Raw genomic sequence first — 17,180 nt, forward strand, 5'->3', positions numbered from 1 at the left:
TTAAAAAATATATCTAAAATGAAAAATCTTACTGGATGGAACTCAGTGAAGATTAGACTCTATGGAAGAAAAGATTAATGAACTCAAAGACATTACAATGGAAACTATGCAAACCAGTGCCTGCAGAAAAACGTGAACATTGCAGTGTCCTGTGGAGGGATGTGATACAGTGTACCATGCCTGTAATTCCAGTACAGAAGTGGAGAAAGGAAAGAAAATGGTTTTTGAAGAATAATGGCCAAAAATGTTCAAATCTGATATTAACTCTTAGCTGATGGGTCCAATAAGGACAACAACCCCAAGCATGATAAAAACAGCGAAAATACAACCACAGCATGTTCTAATAAAATTGCTGACAAGCCGGTAGAGAACAGAATCACATTACCAAAGAAGACACCTTGATGGTGGATTTCTCAGCCTCCAGAACTGTCAGAATTAAATGTGTTTAACCACCGCCCTGCCCAATGTATGACATTTTGTTGTAGCAGCCTGAGCTAAGACACAATACCATAGAGATAAAGCCATGGAACCCCTATCTCAACCATGAATTGGCAACCTCCAAACTTCTTTTACTTGAAAGAGAAATAAACTTTTGTCATCTTAGGCCACTTTTGCTTGTCACTATTACAGTTAAAACACATCTTACTGTATACAATTATCTACAACTTTGGGGACCTCATATAGACTGATAAGGCAAACATACCTGAATTGTTGGCTCTAACAAAGTTCTTTATTTATTTCAGTTCGAGGTCTCCTCATTGAGCAACTGCCAGAATACAACAGAGTCCTAGGTCCTATGGGAAACGTAAAGATGAATAAGTCTCCATTATGGTACAATTAAAACTATGCAAGTCTTCCTGGGCCCGCTGTTCCATGATGGTGAACTATTATGATATAAGGGGAGAGTTAGTGGAAAGAAGTAGCAATTGAGAGAAACTTGGATGACATTTTTAGAAAAGGAAATATTTGAACTAGGTCTTGAAGCAAAATTAGACCTTTGACAGACATTTTGCAGGAGGGGATAGAAAACATTTCCAGGTAGAGGAAGCAGATTTAACAGTCACCCACCCAAAGTGAGAGATTGGAGATGTGCTGCATAACCAAGCACCAGGTGAGTAAAGATTAGTCTAGAAATGTGGGATTCAATTATGGAAGACCTTGAATATTGGCTCCAGAGTCTCGCTTTTATTCTTAATGCAATAAGGAGACATCATCTTTATAATTCACTTACTTTTTTGGAGTTTATTTTTTTTAAATTTGAGAGTGAGAGATAGAGAGCAAGCAAGGGAGGGGCAGAGAGAAAAGGAGACAGAATCCCAAGCAGGCCCCACGATGTCAATACAGAGCCTGATGGGGGGCTTGAACTCACGAATCGTGAGACCACGACCTGAGCTGAAATCAAGAGTTGGATGCTTAACCAACTGAGCCACCCAGGCACCCCTCACTTACCTTTTTTATTTGAATTTTTAACATAATGTTTTCTCATTGGCCTCTTTCTTCACTGAATCTTGTATTTTTGTAGCTTCTATACTGTTTTATTGAATATCAGATTATTCTGAACATTAGCAAAGAAACCTTCACAGAAGAGAAGCAGTCTACCTTATTTCAGGGGTTCGCAGGGTAGCTTTCCTGACTGGAAGCATCAGAATCACCTGGAAACTTGTTAGAAATGCAAATCCTTAGGACCCAACCAAGACCTACCAAATCAGAAGCTTCGGAGGTGGAGCCCAGTCTGTTTTAACAAGCCCTCCCGGTGAATCTGATGCACGTTAAAGTATGAGAATTGATGGGGCGCCTGGGTGGCGCAGTCGGTTAAGCGTCCGACTTCAGCCAGGTCACGATCTCGCGGTCCGGGAGTTCGAGCCCCGCGTCAGGCTCTGGGCTGATGGCTTGGAGCCTGGAGCCTGTTTCCGATTCTGTGTCTCCCTCTCTCTCTCTGCCCCTCCCCCCGTTCATGCTCTGTCTCTCTCCGTCCCAAAAATAAATAAAAAACGTTGAAAAAAAAATTAAAAAAAAAAAGTATGAGAATTGCTGGCTTAGCGACTAAGAGGTGGGATCTGGAGTCAGAGAATCAGAGTTCAGGTACTAATTCTACCATTTATACTCCATGAGTATCCTAAGCAAAGTTTCTTCACCTTTTGATTCCAAATGTCTCATTTTATAAAGGGTGGGACAGAGATAGGAGGATTACATAAAATACCGTATATGCACTACTCAGTGACAGTAAGATCTCTATAAATGTAAGCTGTAGTTAATTACTAAATAGGAACTTAACTGGCCCCAATTTTTCTTTGTATGCTTTCATGGACATAAGGATATGAATAATGGTACACAAATACTTCAAATTTAATACGCATATATAATCCAAAAGAAAAATCTGTTTTGGTCTCCACAAATGTCTACGGAGAATTCCTCAGAGCAGCTTTTCTTCTGTCATTTTCTGTGAAGCATTGAGAACATGCTTTTAAAGATCATTAGCAAGCCTGTGCCCTCATCCCTTACAAGTAGGTATAATTTTTATATCAGTCAGAAGTCTGTTTAGGACAAAGCTTTAAAGAAGATACCCTCAACCTTTAGCTCCCCACCTCTGCCACACACACACGCACACACAGTAACTAGAAGTTAAAGGCTGCTTTTTTGCTTTTTTATTATGGAAAGGGTCTCATTCAAGACAGCTGTGTAGCAGTCAGCAAAGCACCCCATTCTGAATTTTACATCCTTTCCTCTCTTTTGATGAAGATATATTTTTACTATGACACTGAGCAATTTGCATGGCAAAATTCACTGGAACATCAATCCTAAAGTTCTTTCACAGAACGAAGAAAATTGAAATAGCATTCCAGAACTTTACCAGGTGTCAGGCACCAGGATGAGAAAACATACACCACAGGCTAATCCATGGAAAACATGTGTTAAGAGCAAAGTTGTATTATTTCACGGAGTGAAATACCTAGTTACCTAGTTCCTATGGCTTAACACTATATGGTGTATCTCTTGCTCCCAGTAGAGTCCAGTGTGGCAATCCATGGTCAGTGCAGGCATCAGAGGATAAGACAGATGTGATCCATGCAATCATTCAGAAACCCAGGCTGATGGAGCCTCTGCCATCTTCCAGATGTCTTATAAGACTTTCATGGTCATATACAGTGTTGATATACAGGCAGCAGAGTGGATGGAAGAGAAAGAAAAGGAGAGAAACTTGCTTTGTAACTACCGCAACCAGAAGTAACACATGGCATTTCTGCCCATATTCTATATGCTGAGAATAAACCAAGCAGTCTACCAAGTTTAAGAGAGATGTGAATGTAGTCTCTGGCTGGCTGTTGGGTCAGTATACACATGGTCTACTTTTGAAGTTATTACAGGCAACCATTGTACTAAATATTTCCACAGGTTAACAAACTCTCCTGCCTTCCAGCCTGCTGTGTTTGTGTTGCTGCTGCTGCTATCAACTTCAAATTGTTCCACATACTTTGGGTCTTGTTATGGAAACACCCCATTAAAAAATACCAAATTAACTTACTATTGTCACTAACCATCCCTTCAATGTCAGTGAGACTGTAACTCTTGTTCATGTCACATTGCAATACCAGTGGGTGTTCCTGGTTGCTTGGGCAGCAGAGAGGATCTGCAACACACAGTAACAGGCACCCAGGCTAACAAAGGCTCTGTCACCTAAGTAAAGCCCCCAGGGTCAGCGCTTGACATCTTCAGCATTGAGGTCTAGATGGTACAAAAGAGAGCAGTGAAAGAGGGGCACTTGTTTCTTAATCATTTGGGCTCACAAGTGAAACACTCACCTCCACTCAAATTCCATGGGTGGGAACCAATGGCAAGGGCCCACTCAGATAAATACAATGATGGATGAAATGTGGTCCCAGCTCGTCCACCACTGTCCGGCAGTAGCTCTACACTGAGGAAGTCATGGTCAAAAATCTTCACTAGGGCACTTCAGTCGGTTAAATGTTCGACTCTTGATTTTGGCCCAGGTCATGATCTCATGTTTCGTGAGTTCAAAGTCTGCATTGGGCTTCAAACTGACAATGGGGAGCCTGCTTGGGATTCTCTCTTTCTCTCTCTCTCATTCTCCCTGCCCCTCCTCTCCCCCTCAAAACTAAATAAATAAACTTTAAAAAATCACCAGATACAGGTCTCTGCCACAAGAGTAAAATGTTTTATATGTATTCTGTTTTTAAAAATTGAATCTCGGGGCGCCTGGGTGGCTCAGTCGGTTGAGCATCCGACTTCGGCTCAGGTCATGATCTCACAGTCTGTGAGTTCAAGCCCTGCGTCGGGTTCTGTGCTGATGGCTCAGAGCCTGGAGCCTGCTTCCGATTCTGTGTCTCCCTCTCTCTCTGCCCCTTCCCTGCTCATGCTCTGTCTCTCTCTGTCTCAAAAATAAATAAAAACATTAAGAAAAAAAAATTGAATCTCAAACCTATAAATAGACAACTGTAAATACATTAAGGACAAGGTAACAGAGCAAGATCCTAGTGAGAGGCACATCCTGGAATTTTTGTTTTATGAAAACTCTAACCGCTTGTGGACAATGATGATCAAAAGACATTATTCCAGAAATGTGTCTTCACTGAGAACTCTAAGATTTACAAACATAGGACTTTGGAATAAAGACTTAAAATAAGATTTGTCCAACCCTTCACTGTACTGGTGAGGACATTGAAGCCCCAGAGAATTGAGGTAGGTGACAAGCTAAAAATACAATTTTAGAAAGTGAAAAATGTCTCATCTTTCATTTCCTTTATATTATACCATCAGCATCAAAAAGAGAAAGAAAATAAAACAGGTTTTGACCTCTAGAATTTCAGACTTTATTTAGAGTTGATCACACATGAAGCCAGAAAAAGAGAAATGCAGGGGGGAAAACAACAACAACAACAACAACAACAGAAACAACAACAACAAAAAACCTGCTTTACAAACAAACAGATTATAGTAGGCCCACTTTTCCATCCTATGCATGGAGTCAGTCTCAGGATCCCCAGCTCAGGGGTCAGCCGCACACTGGGTGTATCTCAATGGTCTGAGGCTATCCGGTGAGAAAATACCTTATTTCCAGAAGTCCAAATCACTGACTTCTAATGAAATCTGCCTAATTTTTCTCTGTGTATTTCAAGTTTTCCAGATCATTATTACGCAATTTATGAAATTCTATAAATCTCACCCCAAAACAGAAATCTCAGGTCTTTGACCCCTAGGTCCCACTGCCCAATATAGTATACTCTTCACCCTAAAATATACCATGAATTATAACTATGTGAAGTCAAGAAAGCCAATTCCAAAGTTCCCCCCAAATACTACTATGGCCATTTTGCCTCAAGGAGGAAAAAAAAATGTATATGTGATATGTATGTGATTCATTAGACTTTTTCAAGGGGTATTTATTTGACAATATTTTTATCCCACATAGATTATGGACTGTTGGGAATCTTAAAGATTGTATATAGCTTGGCAAAGAAAATGATTTCATACTTATGTTATTTAATATATATATATTTATATTTTATAAATATGTTCCAGAAATTTCTAACCTTTGTGATATGGACCTATAATAACTACTGAGTTAATTTCCCTGAAGGTAAAGATTACAGGTTTTAATCTTGAAAGTGCTATGGCAACTATGTTCCTTGAACCTGGAAGTGGGGAAAGAGGGGATTTTCAGCTTGAATCCACACCAGAAAGCTACTCCCTCTTCTATAAGGAGCTTAAATGCTCTCCTTTTGAAACCCAAGTAACACCTACCAGATGCAGAGCATGAAATCAGGGAAGAAAAACATTTGACAGTGCAAAATCAGGCTCTATAGGAGGGAACCTGAGGCAGACATTTGGCAGATCTTATTCAAGAAAAGCAAATACATTAGAAACATATTATGAAAATATCTACTTAACTTAAAACTTGGGCAGTCAACTTATTACATAGTCTCACTTATAAAATCCTTCTTATTTCCTTACCCTGTTTTATTTGTTCACTGGTTATTGTTTTCTGCCATCAGTAAAATGTCAGCTCCATGAAGGCAGAGACCCCGTTAGATTTGTTCACTAGTATATCCCTGGTACCCAGAGCAGTGCCCGGAACAGGGTGGAAGCTCAGTTAATAGTTCTGGAAAGAACAGATCAATCTCCAGAGCAACCTGACATGTTACACATGGAAGAGGATCCTAAGGCTCACACAATCCAAAGGAAACAGGAATGTGGACAGACCTGAAGACAACCACTGTCCTCTAACAGCTTATTACTCTCGTCTTCCTTAATCGAGGAAGCGTATTTTTAAACCAGCTCCATGATGAGCAACAAATTTGTGGCATATCATTAACATATAGATTAGCATTTACTGTGCTATAGGTTAAGTAAGCTCAAGTTGACAGTCTAGAAAAAGGAACATTGCTTGCAATTATGTTATAGTTTTACGCAATCATAATTAATTATAAAGTTGTCTTCATAATGTCTTGAGTATTGTTCTAGATTCTTCTGTAGATAGAAACCTAGACTTCGGAGACTAGTCAGCACAATGTTTTAGGGGGAAGATCTGTACTACTTGGAAGGACTTATGTAGAAGGGAATATGACTCAGTGATTATGGTCACAAGCTTCTAGTTCAGATACTCTTGTCTTCAAACTTGGAAATACTTTAAAGGCCACCATATTTATTTGCTTTATTTCTGTGACTAATTTATATGCTGGCTTGGAGCCTCCGTTTTCTCATCTGGAACACGGGTAACATTATTCCACAGGGTTTTTAGTATGTTTAACATAATGTAGATAAAATACCTATTTCGGTGCCTAACAGGTGATTAGGCTCAACAATGGGTTGCCATTATCATTAAATTCTCTACCAAGAGCTGCCTAGACAAACAAACAAAAGGACACTTTACAGTATTAACATCAAAATGGAAAAACAATGAAACGTGTTCTAGTAAATCATTGGAATGTAGCATTGTTTTGAATATTTGGATCTGACATTTGAGAGTAGGCAGAGAAAGGGTTCTGCATTTAATCTTTATAGATTACAATCTTGGCCCTAATACATCTGTCATTCAGTGTTACAAAGTCTTGGAAGGTCAGCTTCCCTAAATCACACTAATTTAGCTGCCACTTTCATGCATAGGAAAATTTTATAAAAGTTCTCATTTTACTTTCTTATACATGTTTAAAGCATAAATCAGAAGAAAAAAAATTGATATACCCCAAAAGGTATTGAAACAATGGCAAATAGTAAATGTAATACATGGACTTACAATTAAGATTTTTCTCTTTGCTCATTTGTTTCTTAAATTCCACATGTGAGTGAAATCATATGGTATTTGTCTTTCTCTGACTGACGCATTTCACCTGGCATTATACTCTCTAGATCCATCCATGTCATTGCAAATGGCAAGATTTCATTCTTTTTATGACTGAATAATATTCCTCCACTATCTATATCTATATCTATCTATCTATCTATCTTATGTATAGATATATCTCACATCTTTATCCATTCATTAAAAGAGAGGAAGAGAGAGACAGATAAAGAGAGAGAGAGAGACAAACCAAGAAATAGACTCTCACCTATAGAGAACAAACTGATAGTGACCAGAAGGGAGGTGAGTGAGGTGATGAGTAAAATAGGTAATGGGGATTAAGGGGTGGATTTGTCATGACCAGCACTGGGTGATGTATGGAATTGTTGAATCACTATTTGAACACCTGAAACTAATACAACTCTGTATGTTAACTAACTGGAATTAAAATAAAAACTGAAAAAAAAAAAAACAAGATTAAGATTTGCAAAATACTTAAAGTGCATCTACAGTCATAGATACTAGATCTCTGTACATTAAATGGCACGTGGAGAGACACACACCAGGCCCACTCTCTCTCTTGACCTTACTTCTACGTGGTCTGGATAATGCTGCTGTGCCTGGAGGTCATATGGTCAGTTTTTGAGGAATACAGAGACTTTGATATCTAAGATAGAAATTTGATGAGATTGTTCTAACACACTAACATTTTATGTAAGCTCTCCGCTTTTGATTCATATAGACTTTATAAAACATACAGAAAGACCAGAAAAATTAAATGCACAATTTCATTTATTAATAATTTCCCTTATTCATTAGTACATGTCTGTATTAGTACAGATTAATACAGATACAGTTAAAACAGAAAAAGATGTGTAGGAAGTATTTGCAAGATGATGCTATTTTGCTGATCAACTATTTTTCAGGAATCATCTTATATTCTGAGGCTGTGTTTTTCATTCACAGTGAATCCAAATCTCTTGCCTTCATCTTTTGGGTGTCAGGATTTGTCACCTTTCCCATAAATAAAATTGAGTCTAGGAAAAGAAAAAAAAAACCTAGGAACTACTGGAGAAAAAAGTTGATAATAATTAGTCTTTCTGAATATTTTAACAAATCATTTAATATTTTATTTATCTATAAGATAAATAGACCATGTCGAACAGTGAAACCCTCTCCTTTGTCTAAAATATGTAATTATATAAGTATTAATCATTTTCTGGTAATTTATGAAGTAAATTAACACCGACAACAGCTTGTCATGGAAAATGCATTAGTCCTGTTTTTCATACAGGAAGGCAAAAATAAAGTGGTGGAGAGGTATTCTTCTAAATATAGAGACTCAGGCAAACATAATATAATGAAATGGTGACGAGCATGGTGGAGTTTTTAATTTAAGGCATTTGCAGTCATCTTTTTATACATGTAACATAAGTCTTTAAGGTTAAGAGTGCAGCTTCTCAGATGTCTTCCTTCAGCTCAGAATCAAAACTTACTGCAAAAGACAATATTTTCTATTGTCTAGTGCTTTCAAATCCTCACTGGGGTGATATTGTACACAGCACACACGTAAACACCTGAGTCCAGCTGTTCTGTGTTTGCAGGTGAAAGGGAACTAAGAACTAGAGGACAAAGTAGAAATACAAGATGTATCAAAAACCCATTCACCTTTCTTTTAAACTAGGGTAAGATAAGTGGCTTGAATGGATCAGTGCCAAGCGTTGCCTTGACTTTTACGTTCCTTACAGACATATGTAATAGAACTACCCTATGATCCAGCAGTAGCACTACTAGGAATTTATCCAAACAGGTGTGCTGATGCACAGGGGCACATGTACCCCAATGTTTATAGCAGCGCTTTCAACAATAGCCAAATTATGGAAAGAGCCCAAATGCCCATCAACTGATGAATGGATAAAGAAGATGTGGTTTATATATACAATGGAATACTACTTGGCAATGAGAAAGAATGAAATCCTGCCATTTGCAAGAACGTGGATGGAACTGGAGGGTATTATGCTAAGTGAAATAAGTCAGAGAAAGACAAAGATCATGTTTTCACTCATATGTGGAACTTGAGAAATTTGAAAGAAGACCATGGGGGAAGGGAAGGGGAAAAATAGTTTCAAACAGAGAGGGAGGCAAATCATAAGAGACTCTTGGATACTGAGAACAAACTGAGGGTTGATGGGGGGAGGAGGGGGGGGAATGGGTGATGGGTATTGAGGAGGGCACTTGTTGGGATGAGCACTGGGTGTTATATGTAAGTGATGAATCACGAGACTCTACCACCAAAACCGAGAGCACACTCTATATATACTGTATGTTAGCTGACTTGAAAATAAATTACATATATATATATATATATAGAGAGAGAGAGAGAAGAAAACAAATAAATGTGAATTTCAAAAGTGATAAAATAAATTTTACATAAGTTTAAAGCTAATGAAAATTACACTGAAATGTATTTGAAATAATAGAGAGTTTTCATTAACTCTAGTGTTCAGTCCAAAGACAGTCACTCTTAGAAGAACCAGTAACATGGAAATAGACATAATCTCCAGCAGATTTTTTATTTTTGTGATTATAATCAATAATACTTTGCCTCAAAAATCTCAAAATAACTCCAATAAAAAGAAAACAAATACTCCTGTTTTTCAAATAGATGGAGACACATAAATAACTTTCCCAGGATTTTGTGACAATAGGAATCAGCAATGATGGTTGTATCTTTATAACTCTACAGCATTAAAATGCTTATTGGAATTGTTCAGATATTTTTAAAGTCACTTTTATGGACACTAACCTCATAATTGAAGACAATTGTTTAAAATTTTAAATGCTCAGAAGCAGAAGACATTACATAAAAGCCATTTGTCCTAGCCTTTTCGATCTGTTTCTTTGACCACGGAGAACCACAGTTTGAATGGAGTCCATATGCAGTCACCTATCTACTCTCCACTAAACTGGATGGATTAGCAAACTCTTCCCGGACATAACAGGAATGGATCTAGAGGTAGGCTGAAACAGAAATTATTGTTTCCATTTTTCTCTACAGTTCCCCTTCTCAAAGAGGTGTCCCCCATATTTAAGCAATATATTCATACATCTCCATCAGATAGAAACAACTTTTACCACCTAATACAATACTAAGTACAATAGCATAACCAAAGCCAGAAGAAGGATTTCTTAATAGACATCCTTCAGTCTGCTTCTTCAAACACAAAACCTGAAAGAATTTTAAACGCACTATATATATATATATATATATATATATATATATATATATATATTTTATTGTGTGTGGAGTACTGTCAGTTTCAGAATCATCATTCACTCTCTAAGAAATGGCACATTTCGTGTAGCATCTTTCACAATTTTCTTCTGAAAGTCTCTAACACTCGCCTACACCCTCAGCCCAAAAGAAGAAAAAGTGTTCTTCGTTTCCCTGCAAGTTTGGCTTAATAGGAGCTTCGGGTGAATATACTGAAATATAAGACGAACATGATAGAAAAATACAAATAATGTTTGTATTTTGCACAAGAGGACTGTTTGAATGAAATAAAATATTAAATCTAAATAAAAATTGATTTGCACTAAATCTAAAATCATCCATCCCTCATACTTCAGAAATCATCAAATGAATATATTTTATATAAAGTGTTAAGCCACTTAGTAGTTTACTATGCTATGCTAAGGCACCATTTTAATCAACCTCAATGATTTCCTCAGTTCATTTGTGAGAGGAAAATAAATAAATCACTGAATGTATATTGTTTTAACATAATAGCCCAATCTACATTTTATATGGCAACAATTTACAGCCTTCGATGAATGAGTCGCTATTCATTTCAAACAATACTTTAAGGGAGTAACCCTAGTTTAGAAAGTCTCATTACAATAAAGATCAGGAAACAGTAGAAATTGTCATTAAGGTCTGATGGTTAAGCATTATCACAAATAAATAAATAAATGGATTATTTGGGGTTTTGAATTTTCATTGCTGCTTAACAGATAGCAATTACATGGCCTTTGTTCTTCAACTTAGAAAACTGAGAGTCAAACATCATTATTCTAAATTATTTCCTTATGCACTGATGTCCAATGCCGGTCCATTTCTTTCTGTTCTCCGTACTTAACAATTACATACTAATTGTAAGAAATTAGAGTTATCCAAAGGTTAAAGATGTATAGATCAAATGACATTCTCAGAATATCTTTTAACACTGACCCATCCACTGGAATTGAAGTTGTGTTAATGCAATCTCAGCAAATCTAAAACTGCCTCACTGTTTCCAAGATATAACTTTCGAAAGGATCACTCAGCACTGGTTTCATGGAGCCTAAAAAAAGACACTAGTATATCCTTTAGGGGGTCGATAGTATGAGCACCATCATGAGCTAATCTAACAGATTCAGATCTGAAATTAACTATGTCTCTTTTCCATATAACAATTTATAAAAAGCAACTTTTCCATTTTCCTTCCTTCTTTCATGTATTCATTCACTCATTTATATTTATTGATTTATTCATAATGAACACTATGTGTCAGGCACAGTGTTACAGTCTTCATATATTCTTTTACTTAACTCTAGGAGATGAGTACTAATATTCTGTTTAAATTGGAGGTGAAGAGGGGCGCCTGGGTGGCGCAGTCGGTTAAGCGTCCGACTTCAGCCAGGTCACGATCTCGTGGTCCGTGAGTTCGAGCCCCGCGTCGGGCTCTGGGCTGATGGCTCAGAGCCTGGAGCCTGTTTCTGATTCTGTGTCTCCCTCTCTCTCTGCCCCTCCCCCATTCATGCTCTGTCTCTCTCTGTCCCAAAAATAAATAAAAGTTGAAAAAAAAAATTTTAATTGGAGGTGAAGAAAATATGGCTTAGGAGGTTTAATTGACTTGTCTTACAACTATTAGTTAACAGAGCTGGGACTTGAGCCCACTCTGACACCCACGTTCACACTGTCAGTCTCTAGGGATACTGACATTGTGTGCAGAGCCCTTGGCCAAATACTCCACCTGTTGCCATTGTGTCAAATGCAATCCAATCTACTACTACCTCTACCTTTTGTAACTATAACAGCATCATCTTTCACCAACAGCCCACATTGGAGATTTGTATACATTTGCATATATTTGCATATATGTGACCTCTCCATCCCACTCATAGCCCATAGCTAGTCACTTCTTTGGGAATCTACCCAAAAAAGTGACTGTGCAACTCCCAATTTCACAACTGTGCAACTCCCAATTTCTACTCCCATTGTAACATCACAGAGAGTTACCTTCTGAGACAAACAGGTGCTATTTCCCCTCTGCTGTGTTCCAGCTGTATGACCTTAGACAAATTATATAACCTCTCTCTGAGCTTCTGTGTTGTTATTTGTCAAATATCTAAGCTACTGGAATGGTGTTAGCTTTAGAGATGGGGATTTAAAATGGCTACCATATTTAATAGCTGTGTTGGCAGCTATTACTACCACTTTTAGGCCCCTGTCACCTTTAAAATACAATATCTGTTATAAAAGAGGCACTCCACAAATAGCCACTGAAGAAATAAATTTAAAAATTGCAATAAACTTAATAAATTGAAGGAATAAATGATTTCAGATATATAGATTACAAATAACAGCTAGGGGCGCCTGGGTGGCTCAGTCAGTTAAGCACTCTACTCGACTCTTAATTTTGGCCCAAGTCATGCATGATCTCACCATTCATGAGATCCAGCCCCATATCAGGCTCTGTGCTGATTGTCTCTCTCCCTCTTTCTCTGCCTTTCCCTGTCTCGGGCACATTCTCTCTCTCAAAATAAATAAATAAACTTAAAATAAAAACTAAATAGCAGCTAGAACTGGGTCTGTTTAACATAAGCAGTTGCCCCAGAGAATTCTCAAAAAGATACCTGTTGGACTATTCTTCACAATAAACAGAAATGGACGATTTGCTGTAAATTTGTTTTGAGCCAGACTCATGATCACAGGGATGTTCATGCCTATGAAACAGAGACAACAGTTATTTAGATGTTCACATTAAAAGATGAGTAAAGAAAATATATCCATAATACTTTTTTGTAAACAGGAAAAGTCATTTTGTTTCAGGAGTTAACGTGTAGAAAAATAACCATTTTCAAAATACAGGGAAATTTAGAATAAATTTAAAAATCAAAGAGCAGAAGAACAAATATTGGATTATTCATGGAATTATTCTCACTCCACATTTATGTTCAATGAAGAAGAAAGCCAGATTCTTGATTCAATTTAGTGAAAGCAGCTGAAAATTTTCTTCTTTTAAACAGTAATTTTCCACTCACTTTGTATTTACATTATATGATTTATTCTTATAATGTTTTAACTCTTAATTCCTATCCAGATATGTCTGCACTTCATTTTTGTTGTTCAGGCTTGTGGTAATTACATCTGCATTCAAATTTATTCTTTTTTTAACTTTTCCAAAATCATTCTGTGGGCTCAGAGCTTTTAGGCTTTGTACTGTGAATGAGTATGGGATTTTTATTATATGATTAGAAACAGAGATTTGCTGCCTTTAATTATTATTTACTACAATAATGTATATCAGGTGGCTCCATTATAGCATTTGCCAACATTTAGAGTGGGTAAATTTAAATGGCTGGATTTTTTTTCCTGTGTCTACACTCAATTCAGATGTGTTCTTTACCAATACCGCAATGATTTCACACAATTTTCTGAGTCATGAAAAAGTCATTAAAAAAATATCACATGAGTGATCAGAATTGGAAAATAATGGTAGAGAAGGAAAAAAATGTATCCTCTACACTGTGACTGGGGTATGCAAATTAAACTGACAAAAGACATTAACAGAAAAAATGGTTCATTTCATATCCCCAGAGAAGCTTCATGGAAAAGAAGTAAATATTCCCAAAAATGTCAGGTTTGAGAGCTAATCTACCTGTTTAACAAACTGTGGAGAAGTGACTAGACCAAAAAAAAAAAAAAAAGGAGGGGGGCATGCTTCTGGGGCAATAACTTGTGGAAGGTAAATACATAGGGGAAATCAATGGTATGAGAGGGTTATTCAGTAAGGTTTGTTATGCAGACTCATTTCAGTGCCAGTTTTCACGTCCTGTGGTAAAAGTTGTTCTCCTTCTCCCGATGTGGGAGAGAAGAGAGACACCTTCACAAGGAAACGCACGTCCTGCTTTTAGGCAGATCTGGGGAGAGTAGAGAGCTCTTTTTTATGTGCTGTTTCTCAATTTTCTTCAGCTCAAAACAACTCTTCTGACAAAGTGGCTGATTCTGATGCCCTTCAGAATTAAGTGCAAAATACAAAATGCAAGGCACTCTCCTACCTGAAATATCAGGGCTGTGATGCCCAAATTACCAGCAAATACAGGTAATTAAGTATTCAGGCAAATTATGTCTGAATTGATGATAGAATACAAAAAAAGCATAGTCAGTGTCACTCTCGTTCTCATTTGGGTGAGTGCTTGAGCTTTTTTTGTTCTTGAGCATCCACTGAGCAGATGCCTGAAAGTCAAAATGCTCACACTTAAACCTATTCTGATGTGTAATACATCAGGGGGCCTGCTGATCCCCTAGTGATCGTTATGGCCTCTTAGAGAACTCTAAACATTAGAAGCCGTGGGTGATAGTAGAAAGAGCGCTGAACTTGAAGTCAGGGAACCTGATTAGAGTTCATACTCTGCTGTCAATTAATAGTATGACCGTTGGCAAACCAGTTCACGTTGTGGGCCTGTTTCTTCACCAATACAGTGAGAGGATCAGGCGATGATCTGTAAAGACTCTTACGTCAAAACAGCTGGAAAATTTGTCTACAAAGGCCAACAACTTCATCCAATGCAACTTATTTATTTCTCCTATATTGAAATAACCCATCTCTTCCAATCTACGTTCCTTGAGCACAGTAATGCAAAGTCCTTCAGGAGATGACAGAATGGCAGTGGGAGTCTGGTGTGACCCACCCAGATATTAAAATCCATTGGCACTACCTAGCATTACAAATTAACCAAGAAATTAATGACATGGATGTAAATTTACAGAAATTTATCAATAAGACGGTGTAAAGGGTGCATGTCTTTGACATATTGACTACAATCAGAGTAGTCTAAGGAATTAAAACAGGAATTATGAGACATTCATGAAAGTGGCTTTTGCATTTCTAATGAAATTTCCTCCAATGATTTTTGAGTATTACTTGTGTGCAGCCTAGATATTATTCAAAATACCATTAATTCAAGGAAATCCATCAAAAGGAGTGGTTCTCAAATTGTTATGTGTACACACATCACCTAGGGACCTTGGAAAACAAAGATTTTGATTAAGTAGGTCTGGGGTTGGGCCTCAGGGTCTGCATCTCTAACAAGTTCCAAGTGATGCTGATGTTGCTGGTCTATGCACTACACTTGGAGTAACAGGTGGCTGGAAGCCACCGTTAAGCAATGGTTCTCAACCTTGGATGCACATTTAAACCACTTAGGGAAACATAAGAAAATGTCAGAGTCTGGACTGCATCTCCAGAGATGCTACTTTAATTATTTTGGGAGGTAGACTGGGCATAGCATTTTAAAAAGCTTTCCAGGTGATTCTAACGTGCAGCTAAGTTTGAGAGCCACTGGAATAGAGATAATGACAAACACCATATTAGAAAAGTAGGGACTTGCCTGGTGTAATAGAAGGATGAAATTAATTCAGTCCCTTAAAAGTAAGCATTCCTGGATAATAAGAATTTCTTGGTTGAGCCAGCCTACAGTTTCCTCCACAGGTCCTATCTCCTAATTGGCAGGTAAAATCCCATTTACAAATAAGCAAATATCAGTAGATGGGCCTCATCTCCTAACCAAATCCCTTCCCTTCCCTTTTTTATTAAGCTGCGGCTGCAGAGATGCAAAAATAGCCAATTTCTCTTTTCTTCCTATAATATACTAGACAGCAGGAGGGAAACAGGAGATCTGGGTATGCAGAAACGCCAGTGCTCTAATGTCGCGAATTCTCCCCCGAGTCTTTTCTCGCGACAAAACCATTTGTCCTACCGGTTGATGCCGCAGCTTCGCTCCCATCTTCATTTATCTCAAAAAAAACGTGTTGCATGACTTGGGAAACAAATACCTCAGCTGAATCTGTTGGAAAATAGAAAAGTGTATTTAAGGATTAAAATGTCAGAGCCATTACTTATTGGGTCCCATGTTAATTACGTTTTCAAATGAACAAAGAACAGGAAAAAAAAAAACTTACTCCAAGTTACTTAATTTGCTAGAGATGACGGTGGCTTAGGTTTGGCTCTTGCAAAAATGATACGGAGACCCATAGAGAGAGATCAAATTTAGCCCAGATACAAAAGAAAAGACAGAAGAGGATAAGCCTCAAATCAGGTATCCCACTAAGTGAAATATTTGTATGGACAGAAGGTTTTGCCCCCTTAGCTATGGTCTACAGACAAGATGAAAAAGGCTTTTCAGATTTAAATTAATCCCACCCTATGTATTCAACCTCAAAGCCAACTTGCCTTTCAAATTCTGTATTCAGTTTTGATCTGACTTTAAAACAAAATTTACTTTCTTTCAAGACTGGTGAGGCTATGAAAGTCTAAAGAGCTTTTGTGTCATCTGTTACAAAATCACTTCAGAGCTATGCTTTAAAACCTGTCAAATTTCTCAGTGTAAGATAGTGTCTTACAACATTCTGTTCCGGTGTGGATACAAGCTGAGAGAACATGCCCCTCATCTCCCCTTGGTGGAACTGATGTGTGTGTGAAGCGTTTCTGATCTTGTGACCTGCGGGGATAGTCTCCTTGAGAATGGGGAAGTGAAGCCACGAGTTCAGAAGCCATCAGCCATTCCTGCTGTGTCAGGACCACTTAGATCCGACAGTGTCCCCCAGAGAGACAACGGA

At 37.7% G+C, this 17,180-nt stretch overlaps 1 protein-coding gene across 3 annotated transcripts in view; it reads right to left on the bottom strand.

Moving 5' to 3' along the window:
- Nucleotides 1-710: 710 nt before the first annotated feature.
- SERPINI2 (serpin family I member 2) overlaps nt 711-17,180 on the bottom strand; it is a 41,499-nt gene continuing 25,029 nt past the window's right edge. Inside the window, exons 7-10 of one of the 3 annotated variants that reach the window (XR_004344083.1) lie at nt 16,322-16,408; nt 13,196-13,285; nt 2,959-3,128; nt 711-794 (exon numbers count right to left, since the gene is read on the bottom strand). Coding sequence is in view for 2 of the 3 variants with exons in the window: in XM_030328721.2 (XP_030184581.1) it covers nt 8,258-8,334; nt 13,196-13,285; nt 16,322-16,408 (254 nt within the window). In the remaining variant the exon portion in view is untranslated. Of the gene's footprint in view, nt 795-2,616; nt 3,129-8,071; nt 8,335-13,195; nt 13,286-16,321; nt 16,409-17,180 lie in introns of those variants that run through there. The other 2 variants (XM_032594697.1, XM_030328721.2) reach the window with 2 other exon arrangements.

Source organism: Lynx canadensis, chromosome C2 (assembly GCF_007474595.2).
Source record: "Lynx canadensis isolate LIC74 chromosome C2, mLynCan4.pri.v2, whole genome shotgun sequence".
Taxonomy (NCBI): Eukaryota; Metazoa; Chordata; class Mammalia; order Carnivora; family Felidae; genus Lynx; species Lynx canadensis.